Source organism: Lynx canadensis, chromosome C2, assembly GCF_007474595.2.
Source record: "Lynx canadensis isolate LIC74 chromosome C2, mLynCan4.pri.v2, whole genome shotgun sequence".
Taxonomy (NCBI): Eukaryota; Metazoa; Chordata; class Mammalia; order Carnivora; family Felidae; genus Lynx; species Lynx canadensis.
The window spans coordinates 5,612,894-5,627,628 of NC_044311.2; the positions used below are offsets into that span (position 1 = coordinate 5,612,894).

At 48.9% G+C, this 14,735-nt stretch overlaps 1 protein-coding gene across 1 annotated transcript in view; it reads left to right on the plus strand.

Annotated features, from left to right (window-relative positions):
- ITGA9 (integrin subunit alpha 9) overlaps positions 1-14,735 on the plus strand; it is a 305,474-nt gene that overhangs the window by 126,891 nt on the left and 163,848 nt on the right. The window contains exon 16 of the mRNA XM_030329294.1: positions 8,109-8,258. Coding sequence (XP_030185154.1) covers positions 8,109-8,258 — 150 coding nt within the window. The remainder of the gene's footprint in view (positions 1-8,108; positions 8,259-14,735) is intronic.

Sequence of the window (14,735 nt, forward strand, 5' to 3'; positions counted from 1 at the left end):
CACATAGGCTGGATAATCTCTATGCTGGGCCAATTTCCTCTGTTTTCATTTAGCTGCCAAATGATGTGTGTAATTATCTATGATGTAATTAACGCGTCTCTTTGCAAAGAATGTTACACGAGGATGTGACACGCTCTTAAAAGATTATTTCCAAATTGTCTAACGTTCTAATCCCCCACTAGCATATTTTGGAATGGATGCAGAGAAGAAATGAAAATCACAGAACATACAAATCAGCTAGATAAGCAGCACCCTCCCCCCCCACCCCCATACAGAAACTCTCAAACACAAGAGCAAACCATTTCCAGATATCCAGCTAGATGTTGCTTTATCTTTGACAAGGAAAAAGCATCAGCAGGTTATGTGCTTTTCATAGATAATGTATGCAGATATGTCCATTGCAGAGTCATTGATGGCTTCCTGAGCACAGATGCTTCAGAGAATCCTACAACCCAGACTAATAACGTTGTTTCCATAAGATATTATATATAAACTAATACGTGGTCATAGTTAAAATCTCTAATCTCACTGAGAAACTTTCAGAAATAAGACGTACTGATTTGCTCACCACTTATTTCCTTCTCTTGTGACAGCATTATTGGAGTTCGTTGAATTCAGCTGTTTTTCAGAGCCCCGTCTAGTCTGTGTTTATAAACTGTACTCGCCCAAAGATAAAGCTTTGTCTCTTCCCAGGGTGAATCTCATCTCATGAGATTCTTGTAGTCGCTTGTGCTTTTCATAAAGTTTTGTTTAAAATTTTTTTCTGGAACTTTTTCCTTCAGCTTTAATTTCAATTTTTGTTTGTTTGTTTTTCAATTTATAGGACTCTAAGCGAAACACTTGGCCTCAGTTTATTCTCTCATAAAATGGGAAATCGGTTCTGGCTACATGTGGAGTTCATAATAAGAATTCATTTTGTAATAGAGCGGGTCTTTTTTAACTCTGTTTTTGAAGTTGCCACTTAAAAATCATGATAAAAATAGTAGCCGCAGGCGTGCCTGGGTGACTCGGTTGGTTGAGCGTCCAACTTTGACTCAGGTCACGATCTCACAGTTCATGAGTCTGAGCCCCGTGTGGGGCTCACCAGTGTCAGCGCGGAGCCTGCCTCTGATCCGCTGTCCCCCCTCTCTCTCTGCCCCTCCCCTGCTTGCAAGCTCTCTCTCAAAAATAGACAAAACATTAAAAAAAAATAGTAGCCACAAATAAAGGGGATGCTCCACCTCCCAGGAAGTGGCTCAGTTGGTTGAGCATCCGACTCTTGATTTCAGCTCAGGTCACAATCTCAGGGTTGGAGGATTGAGCCCTATGTCGGGCTCCACGCTAAGCATGGAGCTTGCCTAAGATGCTCTCTCTCCCTCTGCCCCTCCTCTGCTCGTGTTCTCTCTCTCTCCCTAAAATTAAAATAAAAAAGCACTTACTGCTCAACTACAGTGTGCTAGGCATTGTGTTAGGTTTTTATATAATTGTAGAAATTCGTGTATCATTATAAATGTTATTCCTTTCATTGTGGCCTCTTACCTTTCTGAATATTCTATCCGTTTTCCTCTCCATGCTTCAGTTTGGATATTTTCTGTTGACTTATATTCTGGATCCCTGGTCTTCCGCTTTGTCTAGTGCACAGTTGAGTATACCCTCTCTTGCCTTCACCACTGTCTTCTGCTTGGATTCCGCCTCTCATAGCCCCGTAGGGCTGTGGGCTCAGCCAGTGCCTTGGGAGTAAATATGGTGTCCAATATCAGCCTTGGTGTGCTTCCCTTCTCTTTGGGGTCTTGGCCCTCAAGTCCAGGCGGCCTTAGTGGCGCTTGGCTTTCAGGTTTTATCTTCACAGACTCATACAACTCAGCTCAGAAACTCGGCCTCTTGGCCACCACTTCACATTCGCTTTCTTTGCTTCCCATCCCCCGCCGCCTCCAGATCCGTACACAGCGTAAGGGGTCCCCTCACTGTCCTTGCCGTCTTGTTGGGACCCTAGACTCTGAGGTCCTGCCTCTCTTCATAGTTCCCTAGTACCTAGTACCTTTAAACAGGTGTGTGTGTGTGTGTGTGTGTGTGTGTGCGAGCGATCCATCCAGCTTTTCTAGTTGTTACCTGTATTGAGGGTAGATCTGCAGTGTTACTCTATTATTATGAGAAATGTGAAATCCTCACCTTGCTTTTAAAAGAATCTTCAAGCGGGCACCCGGGTGGCTCAGTCGGTTAAGCATCTGACTCTTGGTTTTCAGCTCAGATCATGATCTCATGGTGGTGAGATGGAGTGGTGAGCCTGCTTGGGATTCTCTCTGTCCCTCTCTCTGCCCCTCCCCGCTTGTGTTCTCTCTCTCTCAAAATAAATACATAAACTAAAAAATTTTTTTTAAATTAATAGGAAAGAATCTTCAAGCTAATGACAATTTTAAACTGTTATAACATTTGACTGCCATTTTAATCATTATGATCAAGGACATAAAAAGCATTCCACTTCTGGGGCTTTCTCATTCCTGGGCCTGCCTGCGAGGCTGTCACGGGCAGAAGTAGAGCTGAGCATAGGCAGAAATAGGGAGAAAGGATACAGGAAAGGGACCAAAAAAAAAAAAAAAAATCACATGTTTGGAAAAAGAAAAAATACCAAGGCCTCTTTAAAAAACACTTAGAGGGTTTTTCCGAAACCAATTATCTGGCTTAATGCTAGTGGCTTAGTTGCTGACCTTCTGTGTTATTTGCCCATTTAAAGTGAGGCCAGCCCTTCCTGTTTTCATTTAGCTGACCCCTGCAGCTGTGACTTAGCTAAGAAAGATGAAAACCCTTCATTTCTTGGGGAAAAGCAGCTAAGTAGGGTTCTAATTCACGAGGCAGGTCGAGGGTACACAGTGCCCTGGGCCCGCTTACTTCAGTCTTGGAGCAGGGAGGTGTGGAATCGAATCACCCTGGGCGGGGGAGAGGGGGGGTTCCCCCAGACAGTAGTGCGTGTCCTCTTTTGGGCAGGTCGGTGGGGTCTTGTGACTTGATACTAATTACACTTACCCATGAAAAGCCTAGGATTCTACAAATAAAAGAGACAGAGACTTTGAGGTCTCTGACAGCTGCCTCTGTGCCCCAGGGTAACAGGGCAGGGCACCGCCTCTCTCGTAGAAACCCCGGGGGTGGGTGGCACCTGCCCGTCATGGGCTTCCCCTGCTGGATTTCCCACCTGAGTTACTTGTATTTCATTTTCAGAGCAAGGTAATGGGTTAGGAGGAGAAGCCTGAGGGACTCTCCAGGAAGGAACGGGAGTCCATAGGAAGGCATCTCGCTCTGAGGCCCTCACTCCCTCTTGTCAGCAGACCTTGCGAGGCCCCACGGCCCTCTCCAGGGGCCCCAGGAGAATGTATTGACAAGTGAGGCGAGCTGAGGAAGGAGGAGGACCTAGTCCAAAGGAGAGTAGAACCCATCCCTGGAAAGATGGGTGGGTGGGCTATCTTATAGGCAAAGGGCCTGTGTGGGTCTATCCAGGGAAGGCTGACCCTGGACACTGGGGCAGGGGGACAGTTTTGGGGGAGGAAAAAGGAGGCACCATGTTTTAGGCCCAAATCAGTATATTTGGGGAGATTCCTCGTGGAGTTCGAGTCTGGAGACAGGAAGGGGATTTCTGTGCCGTAGCAAAGCCCAGTGTGTCTACGCCCAAGCTCAACGCACCCTTGTCCCGCTGGTACCGTGATGCTGACTGATACGCGTCTGTGCACTGGTGCAAGCTGGACACTAGGGCGTCCATAACTCTTGATGGAAGAGACGTCGTCCCCATAGCCAGTCCCCAGTCCCATCTCCTCTTCCTCCCAGGTCACCTTCCCATCCCTCCCCTTTGTTCCGTCACCACTGCTGTGTCCTGGCACACAGGCCTTCGTGATCTCTCCTCCGAAGCCCAATGGCAGCCTCCTCCTATCCTGCTTACACCCAGGCCTACCCCCATCGGTCTTCTTCCGTGCTACAGCTGGAGGGATCTTTATAGAACACAGCTTCCTCCAGCCTCCTTCCTGGCCTCCCTGCCTCCCACCTATCAATGCAAGACACCAGAGGGGTTCTTCTCTAACACGGCCGCTAGCCTCATCTTACCCTCTTCCCAGTCCTTCCCAGCTCTCAGGATGAAGTCAGCACAACCTGTGAGGCCCCCTGAGAGCCAGTCTCTGCTTCAGCCTCTTCTCTCCCTACTCCTGCCCACAAGCCTGACTTTCCCACCTTTGGGAGTCAGATGCGATCCATTGGACACCCATGTCCCCTCCACCCTGCCGGACCACCCATGCTTCCTGCCTGCTCTCTGGATGATGTGGTTCTGTCTTACAGCTGAGCCAAGGGTATCTCCTCTGGGCAGCCTTCCAACCCACCGGCCGAATCAGATGTCCCCCATTTGTGTCCCACAGCCTCTTCTGTTTTGTGCATGTTACACTAGCTTGTCATCATCGCTTGTGTTTCCCCAAAGGTCTTTTACCTCTGTCTCCCTTGGGCCCAGAACGTTGCCTGGCATCTCGTAAGCACCCAATAAATTTCAAATTGAGCGTATGGTAAGTCCCCTGTAAAACGAAAGCCACCGCAGATTCTGCCGCGAGCCCGGGTGTGGTCTCCACGTGGGCTCCTTCAGCTCTTCAAACATCAGGGGACCCCTGAGGAATTTTAGCGTGAAAAGGTAGATTCTTAGGCCTTTTGGCCTGTCAGATAAGTTCAACTTTAGAAGCTTCAGTTCGTAGTGGTGGTTTTTTTGTTTGGTTTGGTTTTTTTTTTTTTTTTTTTTAAGCAGCAAAATGTCAGCGATTACAGTCCGTGCCAGAAGGCTAAGCCTCCTCTATCCTAAGGAATTCTTCCGCTAATTGCAGTGCTGATCTGCGGGAAGCTTTCAGAAATGAAAAGGAAACCACCGAGTGTTACTGCTCCTTTTCCTTTGCAGCTCAGATAAAACAAACACAGCGTGGGAGGGCCGGGGTCCTCTGGGGGGGGGGGGGTGTTGGCTCCATTCAAGATGCGGGACCCTCCTCTGCCTCCACCCACGGCTCCGTGTGGTTTTGTTCCCTTCGGCCCAGAGCTACCGGGACACGTAAAAAGAGCCGTTTTCCAAACGTCTGAGTTAAAACAGGTTCGTGCATCAGTGCCAGAGCATCTGGATGTCGGACTTCGTTACTCACCCCGAATAAGCCACACCGTGGGTAAGGGTTCCCCCCGCGGTGAGCCAGGCTCAGGGGCCACGCGGCGAGGAGCGGCGGCACTCGCTTGCAGACCCCCCCCCCTCCGTTTCCTACTTGCCGCTTGTTCACACTCATCCTGGTGTGAGAAACATATCCCACCCCTGCCCTGTGTGCTCTTAACGGATGACTTCTTAGGGTGATGTCCGAACCTAAAGCAGTTGGGATAACTTTTTTTTTTTTTTAATGTTTATTTATTTTCGAGAGAGAGAGAGATAGAGTGCCAGTGGGGGAGGGGCAGAGAGCGGGGGAGACACAGAATCGGAAGCAGGCTCCAGGCTCCGAGCTGTCAGCACAGAGCCCGACGCGGGGCTCGAACTCTCGGACCGTGAGATCGTGACCTGAGCCGAAGTTGGCTGCTTAACCGACTGAGCCACCCAGGCGCCCCGGGATAACTTTTAAACAGTATTTTAGAAACTTCAGGGAAAGCAGTTTTGCTTCTGGTTCTAAGAAGGAGTCTGGCTGTAGCACTAATTGCTAGCTTTGGGGTGGAGCGCAGTTTATTTGAGCTCCTGAGCCTCTGTTGCCTCATCTATGAAATGGGAGCAATCATCTACCGAGCTCAGGTGTTACGCAGGTTAAGTAAAATAACATCTTGGCCAGTCTCTGGAATACATGCATTTGGTAGCCAGGAAATGATGAGTTATGTCTGTCTCCCCCACCCCCGGATTCAACCTTTCCCCCAAGAATAAAAGCATAGGAACCAACTTATTTCAACTTGAAGAATTTAAGTCCAAACCCTGAAGATAGTCAACCTTTAAAAACACCACTAATTTATTTGCATTTATTTGTAAAACCATTCAGATGGCACTCGTCTGTTATTCTCCCACCTCCAACAGTCCTTAAATTCTGCTTAGCAGAGTCAGCAAAGGCAGGAGAGATCTGGTTCCCAGGTGTGTGTTTTGCTCCCGGAAGGGACATGTATTAAAGATCTGTTCGTAAAATCTGAAGTCGGACGGAATTTGCTGGAAGCAGTTTATCCAAAAGTCTTCCCCATCACGCTCCTGGAGAGGTCCTATATTTTGTGTCTGCTGAACGATTGAATCTGTTCCCGGCTGTGTTTTCTGAACGCAAATAGAAATCGTCTGCAGGTCCCCCACCCACAGAGTCATTCATCTGTGCCCCTCTGTCCTGTCCCCATGCTCCACAGTGAGCAGTCACAGGTGTGGCCACACCTGGCTCCCTGCCCCACACCGCCCTGGCTTGGGTACCACCCCCTTTCCTGGGTGTGCGTAAGGTTTCTCCTCTGCCCTCCAGTGTCCCTGAGTGTCCGCTCCACAGGCGACCTTACCCTTTTTCAGAGGCAGTCACAACAAAGACAGGAGGAAACAAAGCAGAATAAAAACCCTCTTTGACTTCCCTTAACCTGGTGTCTCCCCCTCCCCTCCTCCAACTTGTTTGGTCACAGGCCCTTTTATCTATTCCCCTCCTAGGGGACTGAGGTTAGTAGACCCCATCTTGGAGAAGGATGGGCCGTCGCCCATTCGCTTGTTAAAGCAGATTTGAGGACACACGTTGGTCAGTAAGGGCATCCATAGAACACGCCCTGTGCTATGAGAAGAGAGGCACCACGGCCCTCCATCCTGACTGGACCGTCTCCAGGACCCATGCGAAGCACAGAAAACAAACCGCAGGATGCCACAGGGTCCTATTTGCCTGCATACGCCTAGACTGGACGAATACGCGAAAACTGACTGGCGTATCTGCCTCTGGAGAGGGCTTCTGGGTATCAGGGAGGGGTGGGAGCAGGCTCCTCGCTGTGCACTTCTTGGGAGCTTTAGAACTTTCTGCTGTTTCGAACACAGCTCTGATCTGTTTGAAATTCCACCAAACTTCGCACAGACAGTGGTGTGCGGGAATCCTTGGCTCTGCTGACGGCCCCGTGGTTGGCTTCTGCCCACTTGCCCAGCTTCTCTCAGTCCCTGGCAGGGCCACTCTTCTCCTCTGCTGGCTCCCCGCATGCTGGCCCTCATGGGGGACTACCTACCTCTCCGGGAACCCAGAGATCCCCGGAGATGGTGACCCCTTGTGCCAAAAGGCCAAGAACTGCAGGCTTGAACAGGTGTGACTCAAAAATCCTTGTCAGCCTTGTGGCCTGGGGGACTTATCCTTGTATCTTCCTTTTCCTTTTTTCTGTATGATGGAGGATGAGAGGGCCTAGTTCACAGGGCTTGGGCCCGTTGCTCATCTGTCTAGAACACCTGCCACAGTGCCAGGCATCTTGTAGGTGTTCATTGTATGTTTGCTTCCTTCCCTTCCCTTCCCCTTCCCCTTCCCCTTCCCCTTCCCCTTCCCCTTCCCCTCCCCTCCCTTCCCCTCCCCTCCCCTCCCCTCCCCTCCCCTCCCCTTCCTTTCCCTGTTGTGACCACCAACCTGTCCTTCCTTTGGGTCTTCAAGCCCTTCGATTTCAAAGGCCAGAAGTTAAGACTTCCAATCCTGACTCCACTGACCACCAACCCTGGGAAGACCCTAGGCCCCCCAGTATCGTTGGATTTCCTGCCCCGGCACAAGAGCCGTATTTATGTCAATACAAAAGGCCTTTGGTCACCAAAACGCCACGGATGCAAAGGGTTAGCCTGCAGTGGCGCACAGATGCTCTCCCGCCCGTCAGCTGGCTTCTAAGAATATTTGGAAGACGAGTGAGGTAATGCATTCCATATGCTAAAGAGAAAGGCGATTTAGCACTGTGCACGGTAGAGTGGGGACGGCCCCGCTGGGTCACAAGGTGACCTTGGATGAGACGTTCCCTGCTTTTGGTCCCAGTTACCTCATCTAAAAGGTGCGAGCAGTAAAGTCTTCCCTCACAAGGGTGGCTGTGAGGACCATGTGAGGCCATCCGTGTGGAAGGCCTCCGTAAACTGTGAAATGCTCCGCACGTGTCGGCCAGTATTAGCGGTTAACGCGCGTGCTTGTTTATTGTTTCAGCGGAGAGTTCAGGACGTCATCAGTCCCATCGTGTTCGAAGCCGCCTACAGCCTGGGTGAGCATGTGACCGGAGACGAGGAGAGGGAGCTGCCGCCTCTGACACCAGTGCTCCGCTGGAAAAAGGGACAGAAGATTGCCCAGAAGAATCAGGTCAGAACCTTGATGCTCTGGACCGGGGCCCGGGGTGGCAGGTGCCTGTGGCGGAAGTTGTGGCCCTGGCGGACTGTGGCAAGGGCACACCCCCTCTCTGCGCCTCCCTTTCCTGATCTGCAAAATGATAGAACACATGTTTTGTGGGGGTCCTTCTAACAGCCACATGATTTAAACGCATTCAGGGACCATTCCTCATAATCCCTTCGAGGCCATGAACTGGTTCCTTGGCCCCTGAACCTGACACTTGTTCCTAGACTGTTTCCAGAGCCCAGATCACACAGTAGGTGCTCGCTAAATGTTTTGTTGGTGAGGGCATGAGTGACGTGAAGAAGCAAGAGCATCATCTTGTCGGGGTGCCGGAGGCTCAGTGGGTTGAGCGTCCGACTTCGGCTCGGGTCACGATCTCGCGGTTCATGAGTTCGAGCCCCGCGTCGGGCTCTGTGCTGACAGCTCGGAGCCTGGAGCCTGCTTCAGATTCTATGTCGCTCTCTCTCTCTGCCCCCTCCCCTGCTCGCATGTGCATGCTCTCTCTCTCAAAAATAATTTTAAAGAATTAAAAAAAAAAACAACAAGAAAAGAACATCATCTTGTAGAACTGGCGGTTGAGTTAGAAATTTTCAACCCAAGCATCGCTGGATGGCCCAAGCACTGCAAGTGTGGGTGGGCCGCCCATCCAATCGGGTACTCATCAGATTCTGCTGTGTGGAACAGAGCTTCAGAGCAACGTCGGGTGCGGACCCTACAAGCAGGAGCGAGGCTGTGAACTGATTCTGTACTGCAGCGCGGCCCGTCTGCCCTGAGCCATCCGTGAGATGAGCATCGCTGTCTATTACACAGGAAATATGCAAGGAATCTGGTCCCAAATCTGTTTTAAATCTTCCCTCAACATCCAAGATCACCACAGATCCAGGACATTGGTGGGGAGAAGGTCAGGCAAAACTGCTTCTTGGCGAAACCAGACTCCTGCGCAGGTGGGAGCAAAGCTGTGGAACCACACGCTGCCCCCTCCCCCGCCGACCGCTCTGAGCTCAGGGGAAAACTAGCACGTCAGTGAGCCATGCCTTGCAGATTAGAGCTGTGAACAGAGCCACAGAGAAGTGTCAGGTTTGAGATGTCCATCCAGATGTTCAGTTCAGTGGTGAGGTTTTTAGCAAGGCATCCCAATTCTCTACCAAAGTACCTCCCACGTGATCTTGGGTCAGGTTCCCTAGAAGCAGAGCCTGAGGCAGGCATTTGGGGGCACATGGTCTAATGAGGCTGTGTTCTTAGGAGAAGCTGAAGGAAGGGATGGAAGTGGAAGGGACGGAGCAAGGATCTGGCCTCAGCTAGCCTAGCCTCAGCTGGGGAACTCGGGAGCACAAATTACACCAACAGGGTGTCTTCTCAGGGCAGGAGGGGCTGGCCTTTTGTACCCCTTGTTAGTCAACCATCGGCTGGCTGGCTGGTGTAGAAGCGGAGCCTAGGTCTTCTTGAAGGAGATTCTCTTCAGCTTTGGACAGTTCTCTGTGGAAGAATGGGGGGGGGGGTGAGCCGTTAGCTGCCTACGCTGCCGTCAGCAGGGGGACGGGTAGCAGTTGTACAGGGATGTGAGCAGGGCGCCCAGTGCCCACAACACATACGCATACAACCTGCTGGCAACTCTGACTTTTCAGGTTCTCCTTTTGATTTCAAACACGAACTTCTTTCAAAACACAAGGACCCTGGAAGGTGGCTGGTTATTAACACTTGGAGCAGGCTGGGGACTCGGTAAATCAGCCCGATCAAAGCCAATGATGCAGGGACAGCTCAGTATTAAAGTGCTGTTCTTGGTCACTTCTGGTTCAAGATGGCCGACCAAGTACGTATGTTCACGCTTCCTGAGACCCCATTACAATGATTAAATATGAGTAAATAGGGACGGGGAAGAAAACACTGTGGGGGAAGGGGCATCAGCCAATGAGAGAGTCTGTTAATTTTCTGCAGTGAGGGAAGAAGATGAAAGAGTGTTGGTGGGTGAACCTTGAACCATACATAGAGAGGCTGGGTGCCCGTCTACCCAGGGATCCAGAACACTGCAGCCATGGCCAGGGCAGTGGTTTACAGAAGGGTGCCAGAGTGACAGGTGGGACTGAACAGGGAAGGGAGGTATTAAGTGAAGTTTAGTAAGTGGAAGAGTTGACTCTTCACCCCGTCCTTGTCCCCATGTACTTGAGACATTCAGAGTAGCATGCAACCAGGCATTTTCTTCTCTAAAGAATTTAACAAATTGCTTGAGATAGTGTGGCTAGCTCCCCACAGGAAAGCCTTGCTTCTTCTGGCATTTAGAGGCTCCGATGTAAGCCTCCTACCCTTCGTCCCCTCCTACCATTCATCCCCAGATTGTCTAATCAGCCCTTTGGCCTTATTCCTAAATACAAATGGACAACCAATGAAACCTGAGATTGGAGGGGGCGATGTGGCACATTGAGAAGAAGAAAAAGACCAAAATGAACAACAGAATAGCTGACTTAGAAGGAAACAGGTTGTTCGGGGAATAGAAGAGATTATATAACCTTAAAAACCACCTTAAAATATATGTAATTAACACAAGCAGATTTCAGAATATATTCTGTCCGTTAGGAAATGGTTGGAATTTTTTCTTTAAAGGGAAGAAACAGAAAAAAGAAAAGTTTCCTAAAAATTAACTATATGGTTGCAGAGGCAAAAATTTTGTAGGATTAGAAGATAATGGAAAGAAATCCCCCAATAAGCAGAGCTAAAAGACAAATAGAAGAGAGAGCTAAATGATCAATTTAAAAGGTCCTAGATTCAAATAATAGGAATACCAGAAAAGGTAAACAGAGAAAATTTTAAAAGTTATAAGAGAGACAAAAGAATAAAATTTCCCAGAGTTAAAGGGAAACATTTTTTTTAAATTTAAAGGTCTCCCCAACTTACAAGCAGGATAAACCAAAAATATCCTAGATATAATTTCTAAGATATTTGCAATGTCACTGCTACTAAGATTTAAGGAAACTTCTAAATGCTTCCAGGCTAGAGAGTTCAGGATTGGCGGGGGGGGGGGGGGGGGGGGGGGAGGGGGGCAGTGGATATATGTCCACTTACAACATTATTGGAATCATACATACTAAATAGACCATCAGACTCCTGATTGGCAAGATTAGAAGCCAGAATATGGTGAAATAAGGCTTCAGAGTGCTGAGAGAAAGTGATTTGACACTGGAATTTTATACTTAGCCTAACAGTAAAGTATGAGGTTGGAATACAGTAATTTTTCAGATAAGCAAGAACCAGATAGTTTATCTCCCTAGGAACCCTTCCAAGGAAATAAGTCTAGATGCACTCCAACGAAACAAAAGGGTAACAGCAAATTTAAAAACTAATTGACCAAATTAGAACAGGGGATCAGTGAACTTCAGGGAGAATGAAGCCGGCAATAGAATAACAGAAAGTAACAAAACTTAAGATACAGTATAGATGAAATAAATTGCTTCTCAAATAAGAAAAATAAAGGCAATCGAAAACTCTCAGAAAAACAGAAATTTGGTCTATGTGTCATGGTTGAAACATAAAATGTCATGGGACTTTGAGCAAGTAGAAGAGTATAAGGAAGAGAAGGACTTTGATTCTAGAAATATTCTCCCCGAAGTGGAAGTTGAGCATTTGCACCTGTTGAGCCTGTTGCAGAGTTGAGCTTTGCACCCATAGAAAAGTGTATGTAATCATGACACTTGTCTTGGTTCTAATGTGAACAATCATGTAGCCATAAAGTTAGCATTATTTATTGATTTTCGGTTACAGTATAAAATGTAAATGTCATTAAATTTGACTGCCCAGAGGTCAAAACAGAATGATGATCGAAATTCTCTTAACATCTTAATCTTTTAAATCAGAGAGTCGAGAGGTGGTGCAAAACTTGATGAAGTGAGAGCTAGCTATTTATGACTTAAAATTACAGAGGTCATCAGCGGAGTACTACCTCTTAAATTGTGGTTGCTGAACCAGCCATGTCAACCTCTTTGGGGATCTCGTGAGAAACGAAAATTCTTGGGCCCCACCCCAGACCCACTGAATCAGAAACTCATGGGGGAGGCCCCAACAATCCGTGCTTTGACAAGCTGACCAGGTGATTCTAAGGCAGCTGGGGTCTGAGAAGCCATGCAACAGAAGAGCTAAGAGTAATGATTTACCTGTCCGCCTGTGAAAATTAGGAAGGCAGAGGAGAGGGGGCAATCGTGTGAGATAAGTTCCTGTCCATCGTGGCGAGAATTCAGTAAGAAAATGTCTAAATCTGACTAATCATCAAAAGAAACATGTGGTCGTGTGGCAACATGTGGTTGCCCCTGGACAGCAGGACTTGGTCCAGGGAGGTGTGTGGCAGGGGGGTCATTATTTTTTCTGAACCATGTGATTCTTTGATTGAAATGAAAATGAAAGAAAAATATTGTTCTTAGCTTGGGGAGATTGTGCAGGAGTCTGAGAAATATTCTGGGAGAGTGATCCTTGCTTTTTCTCCTTTCCCTGATTAGGTGGGAGGGGGACTAATTTAATGATCATCCTCCATGTGTCTTCCAGATGTTGGCTCGGTTTGCAGGGGGAGAAAGATTCTGAGAGCTAGGCCCGCTCCAGCGGACAGAGCTGTGTTTCAGCCCGCGTATGCGTATATGACAGTTCCACAAAGAGCATCTGGCCTCTCCATAGGGAGGAATAATCTCATGGGAGCTCTTTAAGTCATGTTGCCAGAGAACATTAAGGCTTAAATACTGCAGTCTCTTTAACTAAAAGGCACCGAGCCCATGTAGGTACACAGGATTGTGCAGCAGCGTGAACCGAACCCTAGTGATTCTTTGGAGTCAGGGCCTGCCCTCACGGATGGTCTCGTTGAGGTGGTAACTGCACAGACGTGTAGAACCTGGAGACAGTGACGAAGCATGTGCAGTTCAGGCTTTCTGATGGATCTGTGGTGTTTTGCAGTGAGTGGGACAGAGCCTCCCCTCTACTGGGTGAAGAACAGTGTTGGAAGAACAGTGTTGGGAGAGTCTGGGCTGTGGGATATGGGCTAGGCTGTGGGGTGGCGAGTGAAGTAGCCACCAGTGCCGAGAACTGACTGGGATTCTGGGACCTCTGCAGTCCTCGGTAGGACATTCAGCCTGTTGAGCATACACTTTCCTTAAACATTTAAGGAAAGCAGAGACCTACTTCTCGTCAGGGGATACTCAATACAAAAGCAAGCAACAAGAATATCAAAACACAACTTGGGGCGTCTGGGTGGCTCAGTCGGTTGAGCATCCAACTTCGGCTCAGGTCACGATCTTACGGTCTGTGAGTTCGAGCCCCGTGTCGGGCTCTGTGCTGACAGCTCGGGGCCTGGAGCCTGCTTCCCATTCTGTGTCTCCCTCTCTCTCTGCCCCTCCCTCGCTCATGCTCTGTCTCTCTCTCTCTCTCTCTCAAAAATAAATAAACATTTAAAACAAAATTTAAAAAAACAACTTGTTTTATCCCTTAACCAGAAGCGTATTTAAAAGGACTATAAATCCAAGAGCAATTCAGTCATTTGAATGTCTATTTCGTGTAAGACCTTGACAAAAAGATAAAAGATTGCTGGGGTGCCTGGGTGGCTCAGTTAGTTAAGCATCTAACTGGATTTTGGCTCAGGTCATGATCTCATGTTCATGGGATCAAGCCCCGCATCAGGCTCTGCACTGACAGCATGAAGCCTGCTTGGGATTCTCTTTCTCTGTCCGTCCCCCACTCATTCTCTCGCTCTCTCTCTCTCTCTCTCTCCCCCCCCCCCCCCCCCCCGCCCCCCCCCCTCTGTCTCTCTCAAAATAAATAAAACAAAACTTAAAAAAAGATAAGACATTGCTACCTTCAGTGGACTTACAGGACAGGAATAACTTGTACAGAGCAGACAATGAGATTCAGATGAGTGTGTGTGAGTGTTTCATTCCAGAGACTGTTTCCAGCTGAGGAGACCGTGTTCTATGGGGAAAAGGAGAATTGGCTGGAGCCTTAAGGAAGAAGTAGGATTTGGACACTCAGGGCTGGAGGGGTTTGACAGACTCACCGAGAAGGAGGGACTGATGGATGCTGACGGTCTTCCACATGGTTGAATGTCTAGTGTCAGGCACGGAGGATGAGCTGTGAACACGGGGGCTCCTTGTTCACTGGCTGTGGAGCTGGACTTGATTCTGCAGGGGACAGGAGACCATTACATCTTTCTGAGTGCAGGGAGATCAGAGGCGTGCCTCAGGGAGACTGGTTGGCCTGGGTTCGGGGGAGCACCTGGGAGCTCTCACGGTAGCCCCAGGAAGGCTTTGCAGGTGGGTTGCCGGAAGTTCGGTGTGATAGACCCAGAGAGTTTTCTCATTAATGGTTCCCAGTTGGTCTCATCTGCTGAAACAGTATGGCACTAAATGAAAGGATCCCGCAAGGCCCTAGTTGGCCTGTGTGCTGGGAAAGAAGCAAGGCCGGCCCTGGAGTTATCAGCTGAGG